General features: G+C 40.6%; 1 protein-coding gene across 1 annotated transcript in view; it reads left to right on the top strand.

The window, feature by feature from the left end:
* Window positions 1-20,141, top strand: part of SLC13A2 (solute carrier family 13 member 2) — a 121,916-nt gene that overhangs the window by 83,214 nt on the left and 18,561 nt on the right. The window contains exons 5-8 of the mRNA XM_077480435.1: window positions 4,820-5,009; window positions 9,117-9,239; window positions 11,323-11,544; window positions 18,321-18,421. Of these exons, the coding sequence (XP_077336561.1) occupies window positions 4,820-5,009; window positions 9,117-9,239; window positions 11,323-11,544; window positions 18,321-18,421 (636 nt within the window). The remainder of the gene's footprint in view (window positions 1-4,819; window positions 5,010-9,116; window positions 9,240-11,322; window positions 11,545-18,320; window positions 18,422-20,141) is intronic.

The raw sequence follows: 20,141 nt of genomic DNA, 5'->3' as shown, positions 1-20,141 counted from the left end.
GCAGATGAGTCTGATCTTAATTTTAGAAAGCTGCTCACATATAAAAGTGTTCTCTGCACTCAAAAATATAAATATAAGAGGTGTTTTATGTGGCGCTACTTAAATAAGTAAATCCTAAATGGATTCTAATAAATGTGAATTCTCAGTGAAATATATAAATTATCATAAATAAATCTAATCCATATATAAAACCTCATATAGTGCATCAATTTTCAGAAAAATATAAAATGCAAAGGGAATGTTACCAATATCACAAACATCAAAATGAATTGTATAAATAAACCAAACGTGCAAATGTGCAATGACCCTTTGAGAAAGTCACGTGGTATGTGACGCAACGCGTCAGGAGGAAGCTAGGTGTCGATCGTCACTTCCGGTCGCGGACGAGACCGGAAGTACCATTGTTTACATTCGCACATTACTGGATTCATATGTAAATGTGGATATTTTTATGAATAAAGGGTTTTTAATTATACTACACATTGGAGGCCCCTTTATTCTCTTTTCCCATTATGATATAACCCGGATTGGGAGTTGTGGAGATTTTAAGTTGGTGTCCTGGAGGTTATATTTAAGAGAAGGTGGAAGATTGCCAGCCCATTATCCCTGAAGTGTGATCCGGTCCTTAGGGACCTTGATTTGAGGTGAGAGGCTGGGGGAAACAAGGGGTGCACCATAAGCACTGAAGTGTGGAGGAACGGTGTAGTCTGCACCCTTATTCACTTTGCATGGTTATCATCATACGTTGGACTGATTGCACAATTTGGATACATCTGAATGGACTGATTTATATGCACTTTGCACTTTAAAGCTTGTTTGGAGCAACACGATTTTTTATTTCACTTTTGCACATTTGCACTTATTAATTTATTCATACAAATATATATTTTACGTTTGTGATACTGCATGACATTGACACTTCCTAGTGGCTGACCATTTCTGGAGGGCTCTTAGGATTCAGAAGAGATTCTGCAGGAAATGAAATCAAGACAAGGGGACTGGGCACAGCTGCAGTGCTGGGTTACATGGTCCTCCGCATCTGGTCTTAGGTAGGTATTGTGACAAGTGTCCCTTTGGGCGGGGGGCCCCTGGAACCCAGCTTACCTTAGAGAGGTTAGGAAACCCCTGTCTCAGCTCCCCAGGCCCCTCTTATGTTGTAAGAGACTTGAGGCAGATGTTAACCACTTGACCACTGGGCACTTAAACCCCCTTCCTAACCAGACCAATTTTCAGCTTTCGGTGCTCTCGCATTTTGAATGACAATTACTCAGTATTTCAATACTGTAAATACTGTACCTATATGAATTTTCTGTCCTTTTTTCCACACACATAGAGCTTTCTTTTGGTGGTATTTAATCACCTCTGGGTGTTTCATTTTTTGCGCTATAAAAGAAAAAAGACCGGAAAATCTGTAAAAAAAAAAAATTCTTTGTTTCCATTATAACATTTTGCAAATTATTAATTTTTCTTCATAAATTTTGGCCAAAATTCATACTGCTACATATCTTTGGTAAAAATAACCCAAATCTGTGTATATTATTTTGTCTTTGTGAAAGTTATAGAGTCCACAAGTTATGGTGCCAATCTCTGAAAATTGATCACACCTGATGTACTGATGGCCTATCTCATTTCTTGAGACCCCAACAAGCCAGGAAAGTACAAATACCCCCTCCTCCCATGACCCCTTTTGGAAAGTAGACATTCCAAAGTATTTAGTAAGAGTCATGGTGAGTTTTTTGAAGTTTTTCCCATAATTCTTTGCAAAATCAAGATTTTTTCTCCACAAAATTGTTATATTAGCAGGTTATTTCTCACACACAGCATATGCATAGCACAAATTACATCCCAAAATACATTCTACTACTCCTGAGTATGGCGATACCACGTGTGAGACTTTTACACAGCCTGTTTACATACAGAGGCGCAACATGCAGGGAGCACCTTCAGGCGCTCTTGAAGAATAAATTACACATATCATTTCTTGACTACCTCTTACACTTTTGAAGGCCCCGGAGCACCAGGACAATGGAAACACCCCAAAAATTACCCAATTTTGGAAATAAAACAACTCAACGTATAATCTATGAGGCAGAATGAGTCTTCTGAACATGTCATCTTTTTCTACAAGTTTTAGGAAAATGTGTAAAGAAAATGAAAACGCATTTTTTATTTACACAAAGTTGTCCATTTCTACAATATTTCTAACACATAGCATGAACATATCAAAAATTACACCCCAAAATTGATTCTCCTACTCCTCCTGAGTACGGCGATATCACATGTGGAAGACTTTTACACAGCCTGGCCACATAGAGAGGCCCAACATGCATCAGGCGTTCTAGGGTCAAATCTAATTTGACTACCTATTACACTTTTGTGAGGCACTCTAGTGGCATGGATGTGGCATGGATGAGCATGAATGGGGGTGGATGAGCCATGGATGGCGGCATATGGATGGGATAACAGAGCATGAATGAGTATGGCTGGGTACGGCTGAGTATTGCTGAGTATGACTGGGTACGGCTGAGTATGGATGGGTACGGCTGAGTATGGCTGGGTATGGCTGAGTATGACTGGATACGGCTGAGTATGGATGAGTATGGCTGGGTATGGTTGAGTATGACTGGGTATGGCTGAGTATGGATGGGTACGCCTGGGTATGGCTGAGTATGACTGGGTACGGCTGAGTACAGATGTGTACGGCTGAGTACGCCTAGGTATGGCTGAGTATGGATAAGTCATATGGATGGTTACAGCTGAGTATGGCTTGGTACGGCTGAGTATGACTGGGTATGGCTGAGTATGACTGAATATGGCTGAGTATGGATGGGGTAAATGGGATGGCTGAGCATGGATGGATGGATGAGTATTTCTGAGTATGGATGGATGGATTAGCACGCACTGTACTGATCTGTACAGAGAGGGGAGAGAGGAAACGGACATGACGCCAGTTTGTTTACAAGTGATCTGACGGAGCAATCACCTGGTAAACAGCTGACAGCGGCAGTTTACCCTGATCCATGATCACAGAAATTCCCGAGTGCATGCCCCGGGGGGGGGGGGGGGGGGGGGGGGGGGTGGGGCGCGTGGGAGCAAGATTCTGGGAATAATCTGACCGAGCTGCAGTCATCTTTAGGCTATAGCCTGGTCAGCATGTGGTTAATATATTCAGCAAGCCACCTGGTGCTGGTGGTCTCCTGCCATTATATTTTTAATAAGTTATGTGTTTTATGCTAAGCATGTCTGTCCCATGGTTAAGTGTTAATTGGGTCATCTATTGTCTGATTAATCACAACATTGTCTGGGTGGGCATTGAGTCACCTAGGCTGGTTTAGGTGACTAGTTAATTATCTTATGTTAATTATGTTTCTGGTTACAGTTTGTATTGTTAGGGTAATATGATGAGCTGGGGACTGTTCTCCTGTGGGGTATAAAGCATGTGTCTGAGTTACAATAAACAGTTCCAGTTTTCATAAAAGCTATTTGTTGACTAGTCTTGCATGCTGCAGCTATAATATCTGGTATCTATGTCCAGACTGGAGGAAGCGGTATACTTTCAGAAGCACCAAGGCTGGATGCTGGGACGGTTCTGTCACAGGTGTTAAACCTTTAAAGAAGCCTGTAGAATGGGTTTGATGGGGGTTGATGTTAGACCTAAGATGGCCACTTAAGCATCTCCAACATTTGTTGAGTTTTCTGTTATTCATGAATTTTCTTGTTGTCTTCATCCAAATCATTCTAATTTAGATTAGGGTTCAGAATTGTGTTTATGCACTCAAAGTGTAACACATTTGTTGAGAGAAAACAAGATTTTTTGTAGATTCCAACTTTTTTCCTGTTCTCAAGAAAGAGCTGTTTGTTTCATGAAATAATTTACAGATGAATTCCTGAATGGAAGGATCTGGTTCATTATAACCACCTGCTGCACTCTCAGTATTCTGATGAGGCAAGCTGCAAGGTCTTTAGGCCAGTTGTTCTCAAATCCTGTTCTCAGGACCAACTAACAGGCCAGATTTGCAAGATAAAGAAAATACATCACAGGGGATATCATTTGCTGCTCAGTGATTGCAGTATTCTAGTCTGCATCTCTCCACAGTAACACTTAAAATCTGGCCTGTTGGTATGTCCTGAGGACAGGAGTTGAGAACCACTGCTTTAGACCTTATTCACATGGGGTGTACAAAACCGAACGCCCATGTAGGGCCATATTTACTCACAGAGGGATGCGTCTCATTGTTGTCAGTTGGGACACACCCACTGTTCCCAATGTGACATCTATGTGGATGTGGAAGCACAGCTGCGAACGCACCCACACAGATGTCACATTGGGAGCGGCAGCTGTGTCTGTGCATCTGCTGCATCCAAATTGACAGTAATGGGATTGCCTGCATGGTAAACCACAGAACACCTGTGCATCCCAGTGTGGGTAAACACAGCCCTCCGAGGGGGTACAGTTATGTACGCCTTGTGTGAACAAGACCTCAGAATTAGTTAACCTTTCACCAAAAATGAAATTGCTATTGCAGAGGATGCTAAAAAAATGTACTAGTATCTTAGTGCAGACATCTGAAAAAAAATCACCAGCCACCATGCGTCACTTACAAAAGCAGACAATTACTTGCAATTAGTGTACAGAGACCCTCCAGGTTGTCATGTTATATTGAATATTTAAACATTTTTAGAAAATTACAGATTGATATGTAAATGTATTTTTTTTATAATTTTCAAGTACAAAATGGCTTGTTTAGCAAATTTATACTCTATATTAATTTATTCAAGGAAATTAGATATCTTTTATAAATTATGTTTTATTCCATAGGTGTCACAGCACTTGAGATGGATTTAGAGGATGAAAAATCAAAGCAGGAGCGACAATCTTTGAGAAAACAGAACCATCTGAAATTGTGCAAAGGCATGAGTCTTTGTGTATGTTACTCTGCCAGCATTGGGGGCATTGCAACACTAACAGGAACTACGCCCAATCTAGTCATGAAAGGACAAATGGACCAGTAGGTTGTATTCTTTTAAAAGACTTATAATGTAGGTTAAAAAAGTTCTCTTGACATATGCAATAACTAAGAAAAAATATATACCCTCAAATGCATCAAAATACATTACTAACTTCTATATTGATGCCATATGCTTATCAGGGAATGACTGAAAAAATCACAATGTTTTTGTCACTATACCATTTTAGATGTTATGGTTAATTATACTATACTACCAAAAGTATTGGGATACCTGCCTTTCCACACACATGAACTTTAATGGCGTCTTAGTCCATAGGGTTCAATGTTGAGTTGGTCCACCCTTTACAGCTATAACAGCTTTAACTCTTCTGGGAAAGCTGTCTACAAGATTTAGGAGTGCGTCTATGGCAGTGATGGCGAACCTTGGCACCCCAGATGTTTTGGAACTACATTTCCCATAATGCTCAAATACACTGCAGAGTGCCTGAGCATCATGGGAAATGTAGTTCCAAAACATCTGGGGTGCCAAGGTTCACCATCACTGGTCTATGGTAATGTTTGACCATTCTTCCAGAAGCACATTTGTGAGGTCAGGCACTGATGTTGGAGAGAAGGCCTGGCTTGCAGTCTGTGCTCTAATTCATCCCAAAGGTGTTCTATCGGGTTGAAGTCAGGACTCCACCCCAAACTTGCTCATCCATGTCTTTATGGACCTTGCTTTGTGCACTGGTCTAATTCATTTGGTGGAGGGGGGATTATGGTGTGGAGTTGTTTTTCAGGGATTGGGCTTGGTCCCTTAGTTCCAGTGAAGGAAACTCTAAAGGCGTCAGTATACCAAGGCATTTTGGACAATTTCATGCTCCCAACTTTGTGGGAACAGTTTGGGGTTGGCCCTTCCTGTTCCAACATGACTGGGCACCAGTGCACAAAGCAAGGTCCATAAAGCAATGGATGAGCCAGTTTGGGGTGAAGGAACTTAAATGGTCTGAAAAGAGTCCTGACCTCAATCTAAAAGAACACTTTTTGGGATGAATTAGCGCGGAGACTGCGAACCAGGCCTTCACTCCAACATAGGTGCCTGACCTCACAAATGCGCTTCTGGAAGAATGGTCAAACATTCCCAAGGACACTCCTAAACCTTGTGGACAGCCTTCCCAAAAGAGTTGAAGCTGTTATACAGTGGTGTGAAAAAGTGTTTGCCCCCTTCCTAATTTCCTGTTCCTTTGCATGTTTGTCACACTTAAGTGTTTCGGAACATCAAACCAATTTAAACAATAGTCAAGGACAACACAAGTAAACACAAAATGCAATTTGTAAATGAAGGTGTTTATTATTAAAGGTGAAAAAAAATCCAAACCATCATGGCCCTGTGTGAAAAAGTGATTGCCCCCTAAACCTAATAACTGGTTGGGCCACCCTTAGCAGCAACAACTGCAACCAAGCGTTTGCGATAACGTGCAATGAGGCTTTTACAGTGTCCTGGAGGAATTTTGGCCCACTCATCTTTGCAGAATTGTCCTAATTCAGTTACATTAGAGGGTTTTCGAGCATGAACGGCCTTTTTAAGGTCATACCACAACATCTCAATAGGATTCAGGTCAGGACTTTGGCTAGGCCACTCCAAAGTCTTCATTTTGTTTTTCTTCAGCCATTCGGTGGTGGACTTGCTGGTGTGTTTAGGATCATTCTCCTGCTGCAGAACCCAAGTTCGTTTCAGCTTGAGTACACGAGCAGATGGTCGGACATTCTCCTTCAGGATCTCTTGGTAGACAGCAGAATTCATAGTTCCTTTTATCACGGCAAGTCTTCCAGGTCCTGAAGCAGCAAAACAGCCCCAGACCATCACACTACCACCACCATATTTTACTGTTGGTATAATGTTCTTTTTATGAAATGCAGTGTTCCTTCTACGCCAGATATACTTGGACACACACCTTCCAAAGAGTTCCACTTTTGTCTCATCGGTCCACAGAATGTTGTCCCAAAAGTCTTGGGGATCATCAAGATGTGTTGTGGAGAAATTGAGACGAGCTTTGATGTTCTTTTTGCTCAGCAGTGGTTTTCTCCTTGGAACTCTGCCATGCAGGCCATTTTTGCCCAGTCTTTTCCTGATGGTGGAGGCATGAACGCTGACCTTAACTGAGGCAAGTGAGGCCTGCAGTTCCTTGGACGTTGTTGTGGGGTCTTTTGTGACCTCTTGGATGAGTCGTCACTGCGCTCTTGGGGTAATTTTGGGGGCCGGCCACTCCTGGGAAGGTTCACCACTGTTCCATGTCTTCGCCATTTGTGGATAATGGCTTTCACTGTGGTTCGCTGGATTCCCAAAGCTTTGGAAATGGCTTTATAACCCTTTCCAGACTGATAGATCTCAATTACTTTCTTTCTCAATTGTTCCTGAATTTCTTTGGGTCTCGGCATGATGTGTAGCTTTTAAGGATCTTCTGGTGGACCTTACTGTGTCAAGCAGCTCCTATTTAAGTGATGCCTTGATTGTGAACAGGTGTGGCAATAATCAGGCCTGGGTGTGGCTAGAGAAATTGAACTCAGGTGTGGACAACCACAGTTATAGTATGTTTTAACAAGGGGGGCAATCACTTTTTCACACAGGGCCATGATGGTTTGGATTTTTTTTCACCTTTAATAATAAACACCTTCATTTACAAATTGCATTTTGTGTTTACTTGTGTTGTCCTTGACTATTGTTTAAATTGGTTTGATGTTCCGAAACACTTAAGTGTGACAAACATACAAAGGAACAGGAAATGAGGAAGGGGGCAAACACTTTTTCACACCACTGTAGCTGCAAAGGGTGGGCCAACTCAATATTGAACCCTACGGACTAAGACTGGGATGCCATTAAAGTTCATGTGCGAGTAAAGGCAGGTGTCCCAATACTTTTGGTAATAACCTACATTATAGTTACCTCAATGACATTTATGTACCTTTAGTTACAAAGTACATTCAGCCTATTATGTCATTCCTATACAGTAAGTGCAGGAACATAGTACTTAATAATGTATGTTAAAATCAGTGCAGTCTGACTTGTTTGTATAGTTTTGATTATACTGCATGTACAGTACATGTCTCCACCCCTTCCTCAAAGAGCTATCATTCAGCTAGTGGTACTGCTCAAATAGGCTGTGTGAGTTGGGTTGTTGTGGGTTTTTTTTGTTTTTTTTGAAGGCCATCGTGATGATGAGTTTACACTGACTTTTTTGGGAGTTTTCTATTTTTTAATAAATGACTTTATTTCTAGATTCTAGATATTTTTGTGAATAAGTATGAGTACTATGTACCCCATACTTATTAACTTAGGGGGTGGTATCTGGGGCATCCCTTATTCCAGATTGTGATAATCCCGCACCTGCAGACCCCCGCAACCACTAGCCAGGGTTGTGGTGAAGAGTCCCTTGTCCACATCACCATGTGCAACCCCCTAAGTTGAGGGCATGTAGCCTGGTATGGCAGAGGAAGGGGGTTCACCTCCCCCAAGCTGCATGCTTAGATTAAGGGCCAGGTATGGATTTTTTTTTTTTTTTTGCATGAGGTAGCCTCTTTATATCAAAGGATCTGGTATTAAAAAAGGCATTTAAAAAAAAGAAAAAAAAAACGCGCACTGGAGGTCCCCCAAAGTACATAGCAGACTCTTGGAGGGGTTTCATTTGCTACCAATTTTAAACTATTTTTTCAATGTAAATGTCACCACGTAGATACGCCCCCTTCACAGCCAGGATTAGGGCACCAGGTATGTTATTTAAAGGAATTAGACATTTTTAATGTTTCACTCTAAGCATTGAGAAATCACTGCATTATGCTAACGAACATATTTTGCATTGGTACACTTTCCCCAGGGCACTGAAATCTATGGGTACCTTGTTCATCAAATAACAATCAACGATTAATAAACTGGCCTATCATTTGTTGACTGGATTGTTGCACACCTTACCCTTTTTCAGTAAAAACTCTTGATTACAATCAGCATTCAAAACACTGCTCTAGTATTTCAAATGAATACACATGGCAATGTTCATAATGCCATCATTTATAATGAAGGATTCAAAAATGTCTGAATCCATACTTACAAAACATTATACACTGTTTTATGGATTGCCATTGTTTTAGTGATAAATGGAACTTATCTTGCAGGTTGTTCCCTGGAAACGATAATATAATAAATTTTGCTTCATGGTTTGGATTTGCCTTCCCTACAATGATATTGTTACTTGCTCTCGCCTGGATCTGGCTACAGATTATGTTTCTGGGAACCAAGTAAGTCTATATCGGCATCTATTTTTATGGAGTCATATGTCAGTTTATTGTGAAATGTACTACCTGTGTAAATAGCTGCAGCTTACTGCTTGCAACCTAAATAGGGATTTATTTCTCATAATTTATGTCCAGCAAAAATATTTTACATTAGTATTGGATAGAAGGGGGAAAGAGTTAGAACACCTGTGTCACGTACCTGGTGGGAGAGCCTGACATGGTGAGGAAGGCCTCTCTTACACATCTGAATCAGGGCCCCTGATAGAGCAGACAGGTGGCGCAGGTGTACAGTGTGGCACATATGCCTATTGGTCTTGCTAGCAGCAGGGCTGGATGGATTGTCAGGATCAAGCAGGTGTAGTCCATCAGTAGACCGCAGTGGAGCAGGAGTGCTGGATGGAAACTAGTGAGCAGGAGAAAGGAGCAGGCTGAGACCGTCAGTAAACCGCAGCAGAGCAGGAATGCCTGATGGACACCATGGGGGCACCCGTGCGGGCTCGGTCCCGAGTCCTGCTGCTGCGTACATTGACACAGATAGTAGGAATCAGCCAATGGTTCCTGCTGATATCAATCTGTCCAATGAGGAGTGCGACAGCAGCTGGTGCAGCTGAGCTCATGCACATCGCTGGATCAGATCGGGCTCAGGTAAGAAAAAGGTAGGGGTGGGGGGGTCTGGGGGGCAGCTGCAGCACAGAAGGTTTTTCACCTTAATGCATACAATGCATTAAGGTGAAAAACATTGAGACTTTACAACCACTTTAACTTTTCTCACTCACCAAAAAATATTAATGCTGGTCTACATATACTCAATGACCAGTCCAGGGTATTTGTGTTTGTGTATTTTATTTTGGAACTTGGATGGGAGAAGGGATTAGTGGGATATTCCAACTTGAACTATTCACAATGGATAAGGACAACTCTCACTTGGCCTCACCAGAAGAATTGTGGAAGCAGACACAATGCTTTAACCATACTGCCACATGTATGATGCTCTCACTAGCAGTAGACTTTATGCACTCTTATCTTCAGGATACTATCTACCATCCCCTTTACTGACACTCATCCACTCACTCTTCTAGCTGAAGGAGTGGCCCTCACAGGACAGGTCCCAAAGACATAGATCTGTACTCACTGTAGGCAGAATCAGATCCTTCCTGGTGTCCCTCTTCCAGTCAGCTCTGCAGGACCCCAGGGTTCAGCTTCTCTCTAGGCCCTTGGATCAACCACCCAAGGCCACACAACCGCCTCTACGGAGGAGGGGCAGCCACCCCCTTCCTCCTGCACTCCGCTCTCCAACTCAACTGACCCCAAGCACATGTGCCATGGGCTTTTGTACAGTATCCCAACATGCAATGCAGTACTTTTCCTGTGCCAATAGCCAGGACTGTAACAAAGCCTGTGCACTTGCAAGGTCCCCCTCCCACTGTCCAATATGCCTCCCTATTGGACCAGTGTGGGACTGTCAGACAAGCTGAGCTGCACCTGAGAACAATGAGCAGACCTAAGCAATAGATCCTGCTCCCTGGTAGGCAAAGAGCATGCTAATGTTTAACTGACCATCTTCCTGGTAAGCAGAAATACCAAAAACTATACTCTCTTCTAGTACCTACCTAGGAGGGTGCTACATATACTTTAATTATTAATTACATATTTAGCACACCGGCTCATGTACCAGAAAACTGAAGCAACTTTCCAAACAAAGACTTTCTTCCTTCTCCTTTCCCTTGCTGTTCATTAAGAAACTCTATCAGGATTCTCAAATGCATGTCAGTCCAGAATTGTTTGTTGATAGCTGATAAAACCATTTTCACACATCTTCTAATCTCATGAAAGAATGACAATAATGCAGAGGATGCCCTACTTTATATAGTAACAATACAGAATGTCCTGTACCTTTCACGCTTCCACTGCTGTGTCTAGAGAAAATTTCTGAGCTATAAAAATTATGATGTTGGGACAGTAAACTCCCCTCAATGTAACAAACAAGTATAATGATTAGCATAGATTAATTTTGTTTGTATCACAAATGTACACTTATCCTCTAGAAAACATGGATGATCATCTGTTGTCTGCATGTCTTCCCCAGATTTAAGCAGAATTTTGGCTGTGGCGGAAAACCAGAACAAAAGGAGAAAGAGAAGAGAGCATACAAAGTCATCTCTGAGGAGCACAAGAACCTGGGATCCATGGCATTTGCAGAAATCTGTGTCTTGGTTCTTTTCACCTTGTTAGTTATTTTATGGTTCACTAGAGATCCAGGTTTCATGCCAGGATGGGCAACTATCAGCTTCAACAAAGGTGGAAAAGAGTGAGTTTATAGAAAACTGAAAAAAGTGTAAATTTGTGTCCACAGACTTCCGCAAAACATCAACTATAATGGGGAAAGTGTAGGGTGTCGGCACAGAAATGTATATATATATATATATATATATATATATATATATACAGTATATAGGGTGCAAAGGGAACAAATTAATTAAATAGCAATTGAATCATATACATTGTGTATCTAATTAGTAAAGTGCACAATAAAATGAACCATCAGAAATGTCCATAATAAACATATGTGATCAAATCTTCTTGTGTCTACTCCAACAACATGAATAATAAAGTGCAAACGTGCATCAATAAACTATATCAGGGAACAGACGATCGGTGACAGCCACAGTAGAAAGCATGGGCAGAGGTTTGTTTACACAGACCTCTCCTCGTTCTTCAGCTCTGTGACCCGATCGGGTCCACTGGTCCCACGGCCACGGTCACGGAGCTCAGGACTGGGTCGGGAGCGCTCCGCTGGCAGCGCGCTCCCGAACCCACGGCTGGGCACTTAAAGAGCCACGTACAGGTACGTGATTGTGCCCAGCCGTGCCATTCTGCCGACGTATATCGGCGTGAGGCGGTCCTTAAGCAGTTAAAGTACTTCACTCGAAGTGATAACAAAATGCGCTCACCAGCCTCGGCCACAAAGTGACCACAAAGCATGATTTGTTGGAAGGAATCCTTAATTCAATGCTGTATCTCCTTCACATATCCCATTCCAATCAAGCAATCATTTATGGAGGGAGCTGAATCCCAATCCACTGGGATTCCTCAGATGTATGTTCCTCCATACATGATTCTAATCCCAAATATGCAGGTAATGAATGTAGGTATCTTCACCTTATAACATCTCGCCACTGCATATATCAGCTTGCATCAAATATGTCTGTGAAAAAGCTCCACAACAAAGAGCCACAGAAGGCAGGATATAGTATAATACTTCTTATGTTTTATTGCTTAAAAAGAGCACTTTCATAGTCCAGGGATCACTGGATCACAAAACAATCCGCTTAAGACCCACTTCCTGATGATGTACGCTCTAGCGACCGGCTCCTGCTTCCCCTTAAGCGGATTGTTTGTGATCCCATGCTGGACTATGAAAGTGCTCTTTTTAAGCAATAAAACATAAGAAGTATTATACTATATCCTGCCTTCTGTGGCTCTTTGTTGTGGCGCTTTTTCACAGACATACTTGATGCAAGTTGAGAGATGTTATAAGGTGAAGATACCTACATTCATTACCTGCATAGTGGATTGGGATTCAGCTTCCTCCATACATGATTGCTTGATTGGAATGGGATATATGAAGGAGATACAGCATTGAATTTAGGATTTCTTATCATACTTTGTGGTCACTTTGTGGCCAAGGCTGGTGAGCGCATTTTGTTACCACTTCGGGTGAAGCACTTTAAGCAAGTTTATTGATGCACGTTTGCACTTTATTATTCACGTTGTTGGAGTAGACACAAGAAGATTTGATCACATATGTTTATTATGGACATTTCTGATGGTTCATTTTATTGTGCACTAATTAGATACACATTGTATATGATTTAATTGCTATTTAATTAATTTATTGTTCCCTTTGCGCCCTTCATATATATTTCTTCAAAACACCAAATTTACCTTTTAAATGCAAGCAGGAATTATATTTTCTACTTTCTGAAAGCATTTACAATTTGTACTTGTGTACAAATTACACAAGTACATTTACAAAAATGCTGAGAACATTTGAAGTGGTTTTAAACCCCCATTCATTAAATCTGACCTAGGCACATATATCTGTAGTGTTTACTTATCTTTCTCCAAAGCTCTAAGTGCTGAGTCTTTCTGCTGCTTTGTTTCTCTGTTATAAGTATGATAACTTTTGACAAGTTCTCCAACACATGAGATAATAGCAGTTGGAAATTTGTGTCGGGGAGAGAGTTTAGAGGTAGAATAGCAGAGAGCTGGTCTATTCAGACTGCAGCTCTACATACTGTATTTCTTTGTTCCTCTGCCTATGCTGAGGGAGCGGGGGTGTGCATTTTCCTCCAATTAGCTCTTACACAGTGTAAGCCCAGACTCTACACCCACTGCTGGAAGAGGAAACAAGATTTCTAACATGATCTGCACTTTCTAAAGCGTGTAGAAAGCTGAAGACAGCAGATATACAAGTAAAACTTATGTAGGAGGATCTGTTTCATCTCTGTGTATCATCTGAGGCTGTTCACTTCACTGGGTGCATGTGAGGGCTTACAATCACTTTAAGGCTCCGTGCACACGTATTTCATAAGCTCAAAAACCTAGAAAAAAATTGTGGATGAAAAATGCTGATAATAACATTTTTTGCTAGCTTCTAGTAGCATTTTAGTAGCTTTTAGTTGACGGATGAAAAATAGATATCAATGTATCTCTATGGAAAAATGGATGTAAACAATCATCCATTTACATCCATTTACATCCATTTACATCCATATCTGTCGACATCCGTTTTCTGGAAGGTATCAAAGCCCTATTTTTTTTTTCCATTAAAAAAATAAATGGACAAATAGTCTGTTTTTCCATCTGTTTTTGCATTGGTAAAAAAACTGATGAGAAACTGAGGTGCACTTCATCCGTTTTTTTGTTTTTTTTTAAACGTGACTAAACTGATGAAATGAATGGTCTGCATGTGTGAAAGGGGCCTTAGCGTTTTTGCAGTACATGAAGAAAAAGCTTAAAAAACAATGGTTTTTATTAGCATTTAGAAGCCGTTAGGAGCATTCAGCATTTTCTTCTGCTGGAAAAACGTTTCAAAAAAACTCTACAAAAAACATTATTTTTTTCTGTTCCAAGACGCTGAAGCTCAAAAAATGCTAATAGCCAATTGTAGTTTGCATGGACACAGGATAACACTATTTAGCTTTTAGGAGCAGAAAAAAATATGCTAATAACAGCATCTAGGAGCTTAAAAAAATGCTAGCGTCCATGGAGCATAACCCCTTGACGCTGCGTGTACGCAAATATGCAGCCTCACTGCACTGGGCTTTTTTCCTCGTGGGGCAGCATATTTGCCTATCTCCCTTTGTACTGAGGGAGCGCCGCATGGTGCGCTCCCAGCACCAAGGGTATCTGATTGCTGTAATAGCCTCTGAATGGATATCATAGTGTTCAGTTTTCTCTCTCTGTGAATGGAAGAGTCATCATATCTCTCTCTCTCTCCTTGCAGGAAAAAAAAGTATGTAAAAAATAATAATAAATATTAAATAATAAATTAAATAATTTTTTTTTATAAAAAACACCTAGTAGATCAAGGTTTGATTTAGGTCAGTGCCAGGGTTAGTATTTGGGTCAAGGTTAGGGTCAAAAATTAGGGTCAGTATTTTTTTTTTGGACAGGACTTTTTATTTAAGTATCAGCATCAGTTAGTGTTAAGCCCCATACACACTATCAGATTTTTTGCTGATTTTTTCCTTTAAATCCTTTAGATTTACCAAAACCATATAATACGAGGTCAAACTTTAGGAGTTTCAATTTGTATGCAATCAGGTAGGCCCTTGCACTACATGGTTTTGGTAAATCTGAAGACAAAAAACAGCAGAAAATCTGATAGTGTGTTAGGGGTTTTGGTGTGTTTTAGGTTGGATAAAAAAAATAAAAAAAGCTCACAATTGTTTCTGGCCTGTACTACGGGTATAAACAACAACATACACATATGTGGTATCGCCAGGAGCAGGAGAATTTATTTTGGGTTGTTCTTTGGGTCAGTTTTCCTTTGATAATAAAAAAAATCATCCATTATCCATTACCATTTACCACCAAATGAAAGCCCAATTTTTCCTGAAAAAAAAAGAAAACTCAGTGTGACCCACCTGGATACACAAAGTAGTTGTGATAATATGTACAGTTTTACGAACACATGTTAAAGTTGCAAAATTGTGCTCAGGCAATAAGTCTGGTTTTACCCTTGGGCGCAAAGAGGTTAAACTCCATGCATATCCTACTTAAGACATAAACCCAGAGCTAAAGGGAAAGCGTAATAACCACCTTGTTGACCTTGTAATAATGCTTCCTAAAATATTCTGTAGGATCACAGCAGTAAATGTGGTAATATATTAGGAGATCTATAGTAGATATTTGTTTTTATTCCACTATTTCTCGAAACAAGATCACATTTGTTTACAGAGAAGAGAGGAATATGAAGGATGCCATAGCCAACGCTCATCTGAAAATGTTGCTTGATTTTCCAATTGATTCTGCAGCTTCATTGCTTTATGAGTCATTGATTTGGAACAAGTATTTAGTAAGAAAAAGTAAAGTGAACCACAGGTTATAATCTACATACCCAATTCGGAGAAATGACTAAGAAAGTATTAAAGCTTTGTCAGCATGTCAGTCAGAAAACTAGTTTTGGTCAGTGAATTTTTATTAGGAAAATGCATGAGTAGCATACAAGCGTACACAAGCAGGTAACTATTGATTTTAGTTAATTTTTTTTTGAAAGAGCAGTCAGCTCTACATACTTCTCTCAATATAGGTTTATTTTCTTTTTAGTACCATTAGCCTAGGGGAGGGACAGGAGAAGGCTTTTCATTTGCTGAATAAATTGTGAAATCTCCATGATTCAGCCAGGACTCACAGCATTGGGGTTGATCTACTGAAGCCAAATAGACTGTGCACTTTGCAAGTGCTATTGCACTAATTTTCCCCATAGCTTAGTGAATGTGATGAAGCTTTGCTGATTTCCATCATCCAATCATGTGAAAGCAAAAAATGCAGTTTCTTCAATCATCTTCGCACCTGATTGGGTATTCTTTAGAAAGTGAAGCCTCACCACATTCACTAAGCTCTAGGGAAAATTTTGTAAGTCAATCCCAAAGTCTGTCCACTCACACAGGCTGGCTGCAGGCATCTATGTATGGGTCTGATTTATTTTATAAAAACAATACAATGGAACCCTGGTTAACGAGTATGCAGCTAACAAGCATTTTGAAAGACGAGTGACTTTTTTTTAAAAATCCTGACTCCATTTGCGAGTGTTGTCTCGCAAAACGAGCAGAATTCAAGCTAATGTGGTTTGCAGTACCGCATTTAGCTAGGTGCGGGGGCGCAGGTGACGCTCTAAGCAGTTTGGAGCCTTTCTGGAATACTCAGTTCCCGAGTGTTTCCGAGCCTTTCCAAAGGGTTTACCAATTCAGCCGAGCTGTCCACAAGTTTTTTTCTAGGCTCTCCGGCGCCCCCCCCCCCACATGCGGTATTGCATGCAATAGAAGTCAATGTGGAACAAATTACCGTATTTATCAACATATAACACGCACAGGTGTATAACACGCACATTCATTTTAAGAGGAAAAAAAAATGAAATTTAAAAAAAGGAACTTTGAAGCAAAATAAGGGTTAGTGCCCATGTGCAGCCTCACCATTGCCATCAATGCAGCTTGATCACTGCCCATCTGTAGCCTCACAAGTGCCATCAATGCAGCGGCCTAACCATTGCCATCAATGCAGCAGTCTCACCATTGCCTTCAATGGAGCAGTCTCATCATTGCCATCAATACAGCAGTCTCACCATTGCCTTCAATAGAGCAGTCTCACCATAGCCTTCAATGCAGCAGTCTCACCATTGCCATCAGTGCAGTCTGATCGATGCCCATCTGCAGCCTAGAGGGGACAGGGAGGGGGGTGGGATGAGCGCCGACAGATTACATACAGTGAGAATCGCCTATGATAGAAAATCAGTGGTCCAATGGCAGCCCAGGAGACGAGACTTCCTATTACAGAGGTCTCCAAATAAACTGGAGATTGCATACAGTTATAATCTGATGGCGCTCTCCCTGCCCCCTTCCCTGTCCCCTCTGAGGCAGCTAAAATTGAAGTATTGGCGTAAAACACGCACATGCTATTTGCACCCGATTTTCATGGTGAAAAAGTGAGTGTTGTATGCCAATAAATACAGTATCCATTGACTTCTATGGGGAAACTCGCTTTGATATGCGAGTGCTTTGGATTACAAGCATTCTCCTGAAACAGATTATGCTCGTAATCCAAGGTTCCACTGTAATGGCTTTCATAAATGCCCTGATAATTTCAGATGTTAAAAAAGGCAGGTTATGATTTTGTGACAATGTAAACAAAGAAAGAATTTTCTCCTGCGCTCGTGAAGGCGTTTGTTGATATAAAATAGTAGTACTTTCAAAGGAAGAGATAAATTAAAAGAAGATCATGTGAGTCCCAATGCCTAAACTGACCAGGGATGGTCTGAAGTAAGCCAAGTGTAAGAAAGAGATGGAAGGCGTGTGATCCAGTACATTGATCAAGATGTTAAGGTTTATTCATGAAAAAAAAGGGGGGGGGGGTTGAATCCATACAGAAAGTATCTACATGTTCATAAAATCAGGTTACAAGTACACACATTAAATCAGAAAAATAGACATGCCCATGCAAGGGCAATCCAAACGTTAGCACTTGCCCTTGCATGGGCATGTCTATTTTTCTGATTTAATGTGTATACTTGTAACCTGATTTTATGAACACGTAGATACTTTCTGTATGGATTCAAACCCCTTTCCCCTCTCGCCCCCCTTTTTTCATGAATAAACCTTAACATCTTGATCAATGTACTGGATCATGCGCCTTCCATTTTCTTACGCTTAGGTTATGATTTTGACCTTCCCTAATTCTATGCAACATTTTACTTATAAAGTAGCAGCTCTGTGTTAAAATTGAATCGACTATCTTGGTGTGAAGTCTAATAATGGATACTTAAGAAAGACTGATTACATATTATTTATTACTGTTTTGTAGGTATGTCACAGATGCTACAGTTGCTGTATTCATAGCACTTATGTTGTTTCTTTTTCCATCTGAATTTCCATCATGTAAAGCCCAAGACTCAGAGCAGACAGGTAAACTTCTTAATATATTGACATTTTTAAAAAACGGTAGTGATTCCAGTTGACCGCAAGTTAATAGGTTTTTGTTTTCCTTATTTTATTTTCAGTATTGTTTCTTTTGATTTTATGTTTAAATAGTAAGTAAAAAAGGGTATTTTGGGGCCCCTAGGGTTCCTTAATAGAACATAGTGCAATTGAGCCTAGATAATAGAAGCCTTACATTTTGTTTTTACCGTAGTTTTGTTTTCATGCAATTCCAGGCATGACAAATGAGGAAGCCTGCAGTGAACCCCATTGCTTTAAAGGCAGAAGGTGTATGAGTTTTCTCTTGACTTTATCAGACCCCACCTGAAAAGGCCTCCAACCTGTGACAGAGGCTTTTTGTAAACAGAATGGAGGGATTTTTAAGAGCAAGGAGCTTTGCTGATAGTTTTTCTCTCTAACTGAGGGTAGATTTATTTTTACAAAAAAGATATATTAGCTCTTGATTAACAAGCTCAATTACATGTTATTGGTGCATTACCAAGAAAAGAAATTGGTCCAATGAAGTTTTAAATGACTTCATTTGATGATACTTGATACCTTTAAGACCCGTACACACAATCGGAAAATCGGACAAAAAATACAGTTTTTAAGGTATGATAATCTGATCGTTAGTGTACAGCTTTCGTCTGAAATTTTCCAAAAGGACAAACATGAAAATTTTTCTTGTATGATACCAGATTGTACGATTTTTGTTTAATAAGTACTATTTTTGTTCAAAAATACAATACAAATACACAATACATGGCCTCACTCCTGAATTTTTTTTCTGTCGTATTTGAATTTTTTCTACTTTAGTAACCTCTTTATTTTCAATCAAAATCCCTACTTTGGTTGGTTTATCTTATCTTTGGTTGGAAATAGACAGGCAATCACTTAACAACAATAATAATAGATGAAATATGATGATTGTTAGCAATACGTGGGCTGGTTGCATCCTTGTATATTATGGGTTCTTGCACATGGGTGCTTGAGCCCATTAAACGTAATTTATGGCCTTTCCCCCTCTCCTTCTCCTGGCTGGCAAGATGCTGTGTACAGCTCCCCATATACATGAATGGCTGTGCTTGGATGTACTCTGGGTATACAGCAGTACATGAAGTCTAGCATATGGACAAATAAAAACAAAAAGTTTTTTTTTAAATATACCCTTACTCTATACATGTTAAAATAGCACTACCATAAGCCCGGTAAAGCTGTGCATAGCCATTTGTGCCAATGGGAGGCTGCACACAGCACTTTGACTTTCTGGGTGGGGGAAAAACGCTGTAATTTACATTGAACAGGCTCAGGCACCCATGTGCTAGGGCCTATTAGTCAAGATATGGATGGCTTTAGCATGTGTGATGTGTAAGTGTGGGAGGATGGAACCACAATATGGTGAGGGACACAGCCAGGCCCGGACTGGGGCAAAAAATAGGCCCGGGCATTTTAGACTTAGCAGCCCGAGGAGGGGGGGGCGCATTCGCGGGGGAGGTTGATGGCAGATGTGGGGTTCCAGGATGTGTGGATTTGATTACATTAACTCCGGTTTTGATGGCGGAGTGCTGAAAATAGTATGAAGCAGCACAAGATGAGGGTTGCTGTTATCCAGGGGCAACCTTTTGGGCATAGTGTGTAAAAATAAAATGCTTTCAAAGAAATTGAGAGTGCCAGATACATAAAAAAATATATAAACGGTCAACTTCAC

The sequence above is a fragment of the Lithobates pipiens genome, unplaced genomic scaffold, assembly GCF_037356315.1.
Source record: "Lithobates pipiens isolate NorthernLeopardFrog02 unplaced genomic scaffold, aLitPip1_a1.2 Scaffold_16, whole genome shotgun sequence".
Taxonomy (NCBI): Eukaryota; Metazoa; Chordata; class Amphibia; order Anura; family Ranidae; genus Lithobates; species Lithobates pipiens.
This window is presented reverse-complemented; position numbering and strand designations above follow the sequence as displayed.